General features: G+C 42.6%; 1 protein-coding gene across 1 annotated transcript; it reads left to right on the top strand.

Moving 5' to 3' along the window:
* The first annotated feature begins 3,232 nt into the window (after positions 1 to 3,232).
* On the top strand, positions 3,233 to 4,385 carry LOC119352386 (NDR1/HIN1-like protein 6). Its single transcript, XM_037619041.1, has one exon. It carries the CDS (start codon positions 3,395 to 3,397, stop codon positions 4,154 to 4,156), a length of 762 nt encoding a protein of 253 aa, XP_037474938.1. The 5' UTR covers positions 3,233 to 3,394; the 3' UTR covers positions 4,157 to 4,385.
* Positions 4,386 to 12,593: the final 8,208 nt, after the last annotated feature.

Here is a 12,593-nt window from a genome sequence, read left to right as displayed (position 1 = left end):
AAGCGATGTCCAGCAAACAGAGTCAAAGGCCTTTCAGAAATCGAGTTTGATTACAAGAGTGGGAGCTTTGCGTTTGGCACAACAGTGAAGAATATCGGCAATATAGAGGAAATTTCCGGAGATATTGCGCCCAGAGATAAACCATGTTTGATCGGCGTGGACCAAGAGAGGGATTAGAGGTTTTAGAGGGTTGGTCAAAAGTTTAGCGATACCCTTAATAGGGCAGTTCTGCAGGGAGATGGGTCGGAAGTCCGCACGGGATCACGCCTCATTACTCTTAGGGAGCAGAATAATCAGGGCCCGATTCACTCAAGAGATGGCATAGTTAAGCGAGTGGAAGTCCGAGAAGAAGTCCTTAATCTTGGCTTTTAGAATGTGCAAAAATTTCCGATAGAATCCTAGGCTAAACCCATCCAGGCCTGGGCTAGCATGTTGGTTCATGGACAGGAAGGCGTGCGCGATTTCGTCGTCCGTAAAGGGGGCATCCAAGTACTGAAGCTAGGGAGTGGGAGAAGGGTATAGTTCATGAAGAGAGAAAGACCAAGTTGGTTGAAAGGCGGTACCTAGAAGAGAGGCATAGAAGTCCGATAAAATGTTGGATTTGGCGTCATGCGAGAAGAATTCCGAGCCATTTGAGACTAGGACATTGATTCTGTTATTACGGAGGCGAGCGGAGGCAGAGGCGTGGAAGTAACGAGAGTTTTCATCGCCTTCCAAAGCCGAATGAATTTTTCCTCTCTACATCCAAAAGAGCGATTTCTCTCTCAGAGAGCGTTGGAGAACTCGAATGACAACCCGACGAAGGGCAAGCTCGGGCGAGGAGAGGAAGCGGTCTTCTTCGATTAGGTCCAGGACGGAAATAACAGTTTTACAGTTACGCTCACGAGTGAGGAAGGGAACCATGAGGCGTCTCCATTTTTTTTTAAAACAGAGCGCGAGCGTTTTAGGGCGGCGACCAGAGAGAGTGTGTGGTTCGAGCGAAGTTGGGCCTCGGTCCAAGCCTGAGCGATAACCGCTCGACAACCCGGCCTAAGGGCCCACCTGGTTTAAAACGAAAAAGCGCGGGACGCGGGATATTAGTATCAATCATGATGATGAGATGGACATGATCAGAGACGAAGCGGGTTAGAGAGGTAATATTAGTGTTAGGGAAGAGGAGATCCCAGTCGATGTTGACGGAGACTTTATCAATTTTTTCGAGAGTGGGTTGGTCTCTCTTACTAGACCACGTGAAACGGCGATCCAGTAGAGGGAGCTCGATGAGAGCATGGGAGTGAATGAAGGCGTTAAACATATCAGCTTCGGCTTGGTGAAAGTGAGTAGTATTTTTGTCGGACGCATGGCGAAGGAGGTTGAATCACCTAAAATAAGCCAAGATGTGGTTTGCAAGGGCGCCAAGCTAGCAAGCTCCTGTTTTTTGAAAGCCGACGGAGTAGCCTATCCCGGAGGAAGAGATTCTTAAGGCCATGGTCAGTGGGGGCGTAGATGTTTACATTACAATCTAGTAGCACAAGCTCCTGGAGGAAGCAATTAATCTAGTAGTACAATTAATATTTTGATATGATTGAAATAGTAAAAATTAAACTAGTTTAAATATATTCAAGATTGGTCTCGTTATAAAGATCTTATGTTCAAGAATTTGAATATATGAAAGTTTTAAATAATAGAACAATGATGTAGAAAATATTGGTCATCTAAAATTGTAACAAAAATAAAATGCATGGATTTGTTTTTGAGAGAGGAGAGATGTTGCATGCATGCGTACATTCCATTGCAAAAAGTACTGCCTCCTCCTGACATGGACCCTACTAGTCTGATATTGATTTGACTATATACAAAAGATCATTTGTCTCAATACATGATTATACATATGAATGGGCCCGACTTATGCATAGATCATAAAGCATGTGGAGGATGGATGCTATGCCGGTAGCTCCCAGCTCCGGTAAAAAGGAGTTTGCGGGTTTGCGAGGGCGCGAAGCTAGCAAGCTCCTGGAGGAAGAGATTCTTAAGGCCATGGTTAGTGGGGGGCGTAGATGTTTACATTACAATCTAGTAGCACAAGCTTCTGGAGGAAGCAATTAATCTAGTAGTACAATACAAGTATAGTAGAGTATTAGTTCGTTTGGTTACGTGCTGAATTAGCACATGCTTACATTACATCTATGCCGCCGTTGAGAATCTTCTTAACACGGGATCATTACTTGAAACGCACGCGTTGCCAATGTGCGAATGTGAAAGAGAAAGGTCGCCCGTCCGCAGCCGTGGATCACGTCACGCATGAAGCTTCTCCTTTCCCGGACGCACCGTCCCGGCGTCCGTCCGGCCGGCCTTATTAATGTTCAACACACACCCACCGGTCAACGAATCACACACGCTTATTATGCTGGCACCTGCGCGGCTGCACGGCTGAGAGGCATCTTCCGGGCAATTATTCAGCGATAGCATCCCCCGTGATCCATTGCCGGATACACATTAATCTATTCCCGACTTTCACCTGACCCAAGACAGTGCTGACATGATGGAGATCGTTGTGACGACGCTCCTTACATAGGATCGGACACGGCGTACTCCGTCGCAACCATTCAAACACGTACGATCCATCGACGGTTTAAGTTCCTGTGGTCGCATTATTTCTAAATTTATTTTACGATTTTCGACGATGCGCTTTCAGTGAGAGCAGATGTTTTTGTTGACGATGAGGCGCCTACGATGACTTCATAAATTTCACGACGGTATGCCGGCTCAATATCTCTAAGGTGCTTATAGAGGTAGGGTATGTGTGCGCGTGTTTATACGGAAAGTGTATGCACTTATTTATGAGTGATTGTGATTGTACTGTGATCGCAAAAAAAAAAGATTGTGATTGTACTGTGTTTAAAAAACAAAATACGATCCATCGAGGTTCAACGTGTGGCAAAATGACTGCCTCGGTTGGTTAGTCGCGGATTATAACGCGTCTGACTAGCTAGTAACCTACATGGAGGCAGGAACTTGGAACCCAAAATTTCTTGAAGGAGACACGAGTGCTCATGAGAAGAGAGACACATGTGAGACGGCCACTGTTTCAAAGGAAGAAAAAGGGAAAGAAGGCCCAAGTCAAGCACGCACGCAGCCACACATAACGATAGCAGCCAAGTCAAGGTTCGAGACCGGAAGAAAGCTCCAACATCTAGAAAGAAACCCAAGCAGCACCAACCAACACACCAACTTGACACGAGCCATCACTTATAAACTTGGACCCGATCACCCCTCAACTCCCACTACATCGGTAGCTTTGAACATCTTCCTTGTGCAAACCAGTTCATTCCGCGACGGTGTTCTGCTTCTACGTGCTGTAAGAAGCAAGCAAGCAAGCAACTAGGAGCTAACCAGCCAGTCAGGTGAAGAGAGCATGGCAAGCTACCACCGGGTCCACCCGGTGATCGTCGACGGGGCGCCGCCCGCGGTGCCGGAGCAAAACAAGGATAAGCTGCCACCGCCACCCAGCGGCGCCTATGGCGACCGGCTGCCAATCACCGCCCCTGCGCCCGGCGCGGCGGCCCCGCTGCGCGCGCCGCGGCGGAAGCGGCACAACCGGTGCTGCCGGTGCGTGTGCTGCACGCTGCTGGTGCTGATCGTGCTCGTGGTCGCGCTCGGCGCCACGGCGGGGATCCTCTACGCCGTGTTCCGCCCCAAGATCCCCACGTTCCGCGTGGAGCGGCTGACGGCCACCCGGTTCGACGTGAACACCACCTCCATGACGGTGAGCGACGCGTTCGAGGTGCAGGTGATAACGGACAACCCCAACCGGCGCATCGGGGTGTACTACGACGGCGGCTGGGTCGCCGCCTCCTTCAACGGCACCGAGCTGTGCCGCGGCGCCTTCCCGGCGCTCTACCAGGGCCACCGCAGCACGGTGCGGCCGCTCATCACGCTCCAGGGGGAGACCAGGCTCGACAGCGCCGTGGCCGCGCAGCTGGCGCAGCAGCGGCAGGCCGGGTTCGTGCCGCTCACGGTCACCGCGCGCGTGCCCATCCGGATCAAGTTTGGCGCACTCAAGCTGTGGACGATGACGGGGAAGGCGCGGTGTAGCCTGGTGGTGGACAGCCTCGAGGCCGGCACGCGGCTCCGCATCCGATCCAACAGCTGCACCTTCAAGCTCAAGCCTAATTAGATCATTCCCAAACCATTTGAGCCGTGCACGGATTGTGCATATATACGTGTGTCTTGTATGTAGGATTGCCGAGGTCCCGTCCCCGTTCCTGTCGATCTATATTGATTGAGATCGGATCGGCAGATGGTAGAGATGGGTAGTGCTGTAAATTTATTATTTATTCAGTTTGGCTCGCATATTCATTATTTTTAGTGTAATAAATAAGATCCGAGGTGTATTCCTTTTGCTATGAATTCCTCTGGAGAAGATATTGGCTCATGAACATAGTTTGTGTGGGGTTTTCAGGCTTATGCACCATCCTAGGTTAGCATATCAAGGAGGGAAGCATATCCTCTAACATCCTCAAGGGATGTCATGAAGTTACAGTGAAATGAGTGTGTAAAGCGAAGAAGGGATGTGAGGGTTACTGTAGCAACTAATGTCAAGTTACTGTAGCATGTACAAAAATAAATCAAAAGATAATTTTATTGCACCATAATTTGGTTTTTATGTAATTTTTGTAAATATATATAGTAGATTTGAAATTTGCAAATTAATTATAATCATTTTAGGCTTAATCATATGGATGTGAAGAAGGGATGTCACGGTTACTGTAACTTACGTGACATCTCTTGAGGATGTTAGAGGATCCGGTTCCCTCAAGGAGCAGACGGGGCGTCATGAGCAGGTGGGGGTCCAGAATCAGTTCCAAAGTTCTTTTATCAGTTAATCCGCACCTAGCCAAATTCCTTTAACTGCTCCAATTTTTTAGAAGAAGCCTCCATCGGCTCTTAATTTTGAGCCCCCCAAACAAGTTCTCTGCAAAAAGATTCCCTTCAGCTTCACCCTGGGCGCCGGCTACCTCTCACTCGACGACCTCCACCCCCGGCACCGCCTCCGCAAATTACCTTTCCCTCACCGACTACTGCGCACGCCGGCCAACACACCGGACCCGCAACCTTGCCGAATCTCTCGGCCCATCGTAGATTTGCTCGTCGGCTGACACCGCTGCTGGAATCGGCGCATATCTCCCTCCTCCCCATGCTGCCTGGAGCTTGTGGACGAATATGGCCACTGTCGAGCTTCATTCCGTCGAAAATGGAAACGGTAGATGACCATAATGTCGTAGAGCACCTGCAGAAAAGCTCAACGCCGCCGGAATCTCAGACATTCCGGTGACCTTTCGAAAGCCGGAGTTCGGCCACGACGGGCTTGGTTTGCGACAAGCAAGCATGGCTTTGAGGATATTCTTTCTTATCAAAGCCTGAAGGCCATCCCTTCAGCCACACCGTCCACCCACAGCCTGGGCATTGCCGCAATTCCGCTCTCATCGTGTTTGACAAATTAGCTAGGTGATTATTTTTCTTTATTTTTTTCATTGATGTTGTTTTACTGTTTTTTACAATCAAATGCAACATAAAATATTGCAATAACTAGATGAAGAGGTCAACGGAGATATTCTTCATTGGCTCTTCTTTGGAGGAGGAGGAAGAAGATGACGGTGATGTTGAGATGGCATTGTAGTGTTCGTTTAGGAGGACTTTCGGCATCTGAGATTAGGATCACAGTTCAGCCGCTTGTACATTAATCGGGATAAAGCATAAGGCCACGGGAAGCTTGTCAAGGATTAGTTTGCACCCAATCCGACTTATGCTGGACCCTTTCGCGTGTTTGAATTAGAATAATTACATCTGTAAATTTGATCCTTTTTATGTTCATGAATAGTGTGAACCTTGGTTCAAATTTGAATTTGATATGTGTGCAAATATGTACTTAAAATGGAGTATGTCAGCCAAAAGATAAAAGGATTGGCAAAGAAAATTCTTTATGAGTTTGGTTATAAACTACTTTTCTCCAACTCTGCAAATTTGAGGAGTTAAGGTTTAAGCCGCTAAATATTAGGGTTTCGGTTAGATATGTTAGATATGACCTGATGCACTATCCTAGCCTCCTAGAGTATAAAATGTGGCATTTCAAAAATCTACATAAAATTATATTAAAACTTAAGTTGTCATCATTTCAAAACTCAAAACAAACATGTGTTGCTGGTCGGTTCAAGCTCAGGAAAAGAACGGCCACACTTCATCAACAAACAATAAATAAATGGTAGTAATTCATACTTGGACACACTTTCATTATAAATTCATAATTTAGTTATACGTAGCCTGCAAAAGAAAATATATTTAGATATTTATTTGAATGGTGTGCTCTAGAACTCTGGTTTAAGGCAGCTAAAGATACTAAAATGGACACAACAAACTATAATATTGTATCTTGTCTTGTTCTTTTCTAGTTTACATACATTAAAAGAAAATTTCCCCCAATTTACAAACGCATTATTTTAATGTCATAGACTAAATGTCTAAAAACTAATACAAATATAGCCAACCTAGTCCAGTTAACTTAAGCATATTTGTATTTATAGCCATAGCCATTATGACATTTTAAGAATGAGGACTAATAGTAGCTAATATTTGGGTCTAGTTCATGATTAAATATAATAAATATGATGTACGCCTACTAGTTAGATGTACTCCAAAATATACATAAATATGATGTATGAGTTAACTGTAGCCCAAAGTATGCATAAAAAGATGTATGTTTAGTATGTACAACCCCATCATACATGTTGAAGTCATCATGGATACGAATTTTGGTTTCTGTTTTTATAGTTTGGGCTTGTTTTACAATTTCAGTTCAAAAAACTATATATGTTTAGAGATGCGATGAGTATTTGTTTAGTGGCATTATCACTTGGATAAAAACTAAAAAAAATTACTATAAATATATGAGCAATATTTATTTCAAATCCCCTCAGACTCGCGATGGTGGTGGAGAGCGGCTGCGGATGACGATGTTTTCTGTCCTAGTAGTTATATCGCATAGATTGAGCTACTTTCAAGTTCTTAAGGATAATACAGACGTTTCTTCTGCGCCTTGAATGATGTTCGAACCAAAATGTTGACATTTTCCAGTTTCAGACCAATTGAGCGGAGTAAAGAAACTCGAAGGGATCCATACCAAGGACCACCTTTAATGTGTTGTTGTCGGAGAACTCAATAAAATGAGGTAGTCATCTCATTTCATAGAAAATGAGATGACAAGCTTTGATTGTATCTTACAAGATTAGGTTTATCGTTACCTTGTCTCTGAGGATGATAAGTTGTGCTGAAAAGTATTGTATTTACTGTAGGCTTTTGAAAAAACTTCCAGAACTTGGAGGTGAAGATAGGCTCACGGTCGGAATTTATTTTAGAAATATTCTCGTGGAGAGAGACAATTCTGGAGAGATAGAGCTATGCTAACTCATTGATGGCTCGAGCATTTTTGATATTTTATAAGGAGTTTCGACTTGGATCCCATTGTCTTGTTATTTTTAACGCTAATCCTTTGAGAGAGAGAAGAAAACCTATTTTTTTCATTATTTGAAAGGAAAAAAGCATATATGGAAGGAAATCAAGGAGCATTACTCCAAATTCAGTGATGACCGCTCGAGTTGGGCGGCCCATTAAGAGGGACAGAGCGAGGTTCCCTTGGACGGTTTTGGGAACCTTCTTGAGGGTTCCAAGCTTGCTTTCTGGTTTTGGAACCTTCTAGAAGGTGACTGACGGTTTTCTGTATCTTCACTTGTTTCGGTTTTTGTTTTGTTTTTTTTCCTTTTCCTGTTTTATTTTTCGTCTAATCCTTTTCTTGTTTTTCTCTTTTTTAGGAAATACTAAATTGAAAAAGTTAAAAATCATCACATTTCTTTTCAAAATTTCAAACACTATTCACTTTTTCAAAAAAAATCTTGGATTTTTAGTGAATTCTTAAATTCAATAACACTTTTTTCGAATTCTTAAACATTATTAAAAAAACAGTGTATATAAATGAAACATTAAAAGTATAATAAATTATTGTTCTGTATGCTTGATGGAATGTTTAGCATATTTTTTAAAAAAAATCTCTTTACAATACTTGTTCAGAATTTCGAATGTATGAAGATTTTAGTCAAACTCAAAAAATAATTTGTAAATCTGTTCACCATATTTTTTCCTTTGATTCAAAAAATGTTCATAAATTAAATAATTTAACAAAATAAATAAAAGTTCTTGAGAATACAATAATTAGTTGGGAATTTAAAAAATGTTTACTTTTTCAAATTTGTGATCATTTCTTGAATTTTACAAACAAATTTTTGAATCCTTCAACATTTTTTAAGTTCAGGAATATTATTTGGATTTATTAACTTTTTTCAAGGCCACTAACATTTTTACATATTGGCGAACATTTTTTGTTAAAATGAAACTGATAAATATTTTTTTTTAAAGAAACGGTTACGCCACCCTATTTTACTAAACAATGCAGGATAACACTTTATTTAAAAAAAATCTTTTTGTTTTATTTTATTAAAAAATGTTTGCAATATGTAAAAATGTTTGTGTCTTTCAGAAAATTGAATGGCTTCAAATAATATTCATGAATTTCAAAAATGTTCAAGGATTCATTTTTTATTTAATTCAAGAGATGATCAAAATTTTGAAAAAGTAAACATGTTTGAAAATTCCCAATGGATTATTGTATTCTCGACCATTTTTCAATTATTTTGCGAACTTATTTAATTTGTGAACATTTTTAAAATCAAAGGGAAAAATACGATGGGCAGATTTCCAAACCATTTTCTGAGTTTGACTAAAATCTTCATACGTTCAAAATTCTGAACAAATATTGTTAAGAGATTTTTTTAAAGTTATGGTAAACATTTATCATATATACAAAACAATAATTTATTATGCTTTAAATATTTGAGTTATATACAATGATCTTTTCTGAATATACGGTGGAATTTTTATAATTACATAGTGAACATTGTTCTAATATTGTGAACATTTCCACGAAATACATACTGAACAATTATTTAATATATGATGAACATTTTAGTTATATACATGAACTTTGTTTAATATATGGTGAGCAAATATCAATTACACACAAAAACTTTTTTAAATACAGTTTTTTAATAGACATTGAACAATTGATATTCAAGAATTAAAAAATCATGAATTTAAAAAGTGTACTTGAATTTAAGACTTGACTAAAAAACTAAAAAAAATTGAATAAGTGAACAGTTTATGAAATTTTGAAAAGAAATGTGATGGTTTTTAACTTTTTGAATTTTGTATTTCTTAAAAAAGAGAGAAAAAGAAGAAAAAACCAGAAAAGGTCTAAAGGAAAAATAAAACAAAAAAAGAAAAAGGAAAAACATAACAAAAAATGAAAAAGGAAAAAACATAAAAAAAACCGAAACAAATAAAGATACAAAAAAAGTCAGTCACCTTCTAGAAGGTTCCCAAAACCGGAAAACAATCTTGGAACCCTCCAGAAGGTTCCCAAAACCGTCCAAGGGAACCTCACTCTGTCCCTCTTAATGGTCTGCCCAACTCGAGCGGTCATCGCTGAATTTGGAGTAATGCTCCTGGATTTACTTCCATATATGCTTTTTCCTGCAACACAATTGAATGTTACCAATCCTAAGGTGTATCCCTCTCTCGGCATAAGATGACAAATATGTTACTTTTTTCTATGACATCTTCAAGACTAGATCCCATGTCGAAAAACCCAAATCAGGAGCATGCTTTTTTCTTTTCCGGAGAGGCACAACTATGCCTCCCGCGGTAGCAAATCCGTGCCTCCACGGGAAGTAAATCTATGCCTCTTGCAGAACGAAAAAAATGTGTTCTTTTTTAACTTTCTCGAGAGGCACGACACTGCATCTCGCGGAAGCAAATCCGTGCCTCCATGAGAAGTAAAATTTGTGTCTCTCATGACAAAAAATAAAATAAAAGAAAACACATTTTTTCCGAGAGGCATGACTGTGCTTGTCATGGAAGTAAATCTGTGTCTATACGAGAAATAAACCTGTGCCTCTCGCAAAAAGAAAAGAAAAGAAAACATGTTTTTTTATGCGGCACACATATGTCTCTCATCTCGTGGAAGCAAATTCGTGCCTCCACGGGAAGTAAATCTATGCCTCTTGCAGAACGAAAAAAATGTGTTCTTTTTTAACTTTCTCGAGAGGCACGACAGTGCATCTCGCGAAAGCAAATCCGTGCCTCCACGAGAAGTAAAATTTGTGTCTCTCACGACAAAAAATAAAATAAAAGAAAACACATTTTTTTCCGAGAGGCATGATTGTGCCTCTCATGGATGTAAATCTGTGTCTATACGAGAAATAAACCTGTGCCTCTCGCAAAAAGAAAAGAAAAGAAAAGTGTTTTTTTATGCGGCACACGTATGTCTCTCATCTCGTGGAAGCAAATTCGTGCTTCCACCTGAAGTAGATATGTATCTCTGGCGAAAGGAAGCCTTTTGTGACAAACACGACTGTGCCTCTTGTGGAAGCAAATCCCCGCCTCTATGAGAAGTAAATCTATGTCTCTCGCGAAAGGGAAATGGGTATGACCGTGCTTCTCACGGAAGTAAATCCATGCCTCCAGGAGAAGTAAATCTATGCTTTCGCATAATAGAAGAAGAAGAAAAAAAATGGCTTTTCTGGACCAAAACATTTGAATTCTTTTCCATCAAAAACCGAGGGAAATCTAACAGCCAAAAACGCTATAAAAAAATCAGAGAAAGCGTCCAGCACGCAACTCATCGCGGTGGCTGAGGTTGGCGCGCTCTCAGCCCTCCAAAAGTTATCCTTGCAGGGGCTTCTCAAGGAATACTCGCTGATTAGTTGCTCTGTCAGATCCCAATTCGATAAGTTCAGTCCAACCAGGTGGATATGGGCCGAGAGTTCAAAAAAAGGTGGATATGGGCCGATAGGAATTGCAAAAATAGCAAGGTATGGCCCCGAGGCTCGGCGCAATATCCGTCTTTCCCCTCTCGTTAGGGTTTTCTTCCTCTGGGCGGCGGCGACTTGTCTCCTCGCCATAGAGATCTTGATCTACCCCGCCTCCTTCCCTCCGCCGGCGGTCGGGGTCCCTTGACCCTGACCATGGCAACAGCGGACGAAGCGATGGGGACCCTACCGCTCATGGACATGGTTTCTTCGGGAAAGAGAACTAAGGAAGATGGTGCATCCTCGGGTGCAGCGAAAATGGATCTGGCGGCAATGATGGAAGAATTGGGTCTGAAGGAAGACGATCTACAGGACGTAGTGGTGGAGGATGATGAACTTCCGGCTGAAGCAACCCGCTGGATGGCCCTGGCTAGGGTTCATACGGAGAAATCTTACAGCCAGTATTGGTTCTACAGGAACATGCGAGTCGCATGGGATCTGGTGAAGGAAGTTAAAATCAGACCTCTGGAGGATAACTTGTATACGTTACAGTTCGTGTGCCTTGGCGATTGGGAGCGTGTAATGGAGGAGGGTCCGTGGACTTTCAAAGGCAAAGCGGTGATCTTGGCACCCTATGATGGTTTCACTAAACCCTCCTTGATCGATCTCACCAAACTGGACATATGGATGCAGATCCACGACCTTCCGGATGGTTTCTTCCCTAAGATCAAAGCGCTCTCGGCGACGGTTGGAGAGTTCATTTACGTTGAGCCGAAGTCCCAAGATTTTGAGGGGAACTTTGCACGGGTAAGGGTGAAGATTGATGTAACAAAGCCACTAAAGAATGCAGTTTCTCTGGTTATCAAGAAGAAGGATGTGATGCAGCGAGTGATCTTCCGGGTGAAATTCGAGAGGCTCCCAGATTGGTGTGCGGTATGTGGTTATCTGGGGCATCTGTTTAAGGAATGTGGTGATGATGTTTGGGCACCAAAAGCACTAGTTTTTAAGGATCTGAAAGCTAGCTGGTTCAGAGGCCCGGGCAGCGGTCCTGCTGAAGGAAGAGGCAACAGTAACAGAGGGGGAAGAGGTCGAGGCCGATCAGGCGGTGGCCGGAGTCGCGGTGCAGCATATGATAACCATCCTGAGGATTTTATGGACTCAGATGAACGCCAAGATGACATCACAATGGATGATGCTGATCTAAACAGGAAGATGGGGATGATAGTTGCTTCGCTGGGTAACAAAGCAAACGGGCCCCAGCCTTCAATCCAGGGAGGCAAAACTCCTATGGTGCAGCAAGCAAAAGCTCCAGAGAGCCCCTCGTCCAAGCAAGAGCCGAAGAGAAAGAAGCCAATTTCATGTGATTCTACCAACACAAAGAGCATAGCTCAAACCAAAACTTCTGATGCGCGTTTGGCGGGCCTCCCGGTGGCGTCGCGCCTAGCGCAATGAGTTGCCTGGTGTGGAACTGTCGTGGGGCTGGCAAACCCGCGACAGTTCAAGAGCTTCGAGATCTCTCGAGGCAACATGCACCCTCTATTGTATGCATCTTAGAAACCCAAATAGAGGGCTCACGTGTTGAGAATATGGTAGGATCATTAGGCTTTGATAAGAGTTTTGCTGTAAGCAGTAGAGGTAGAAGTGGTGGTCTTGGTATTTTTTGGAACAAAGCAATAAAGTTGGAAATTCTTGGTTACT

This window comes from Triticum dicoccoides, chromosome 2A (assembly GCF_002162155.2).
Source record: "Triticum dicoccoides isolate Atlit2015 ecotype Zavitan chromosome 2A, WEW_v2.0, whole genome shotgun sequence".
In the NCBI taxonomy this organism is placed as follows: Eukaryota; Viridiplantae; Streptophyta; class Magnoliopsida; order Poales; family Poaceae; genus Triticum; species Triticum dicoccoides.
This window is presented reverse-complemented; position numbering and strand designations above follow the sequence as displayed.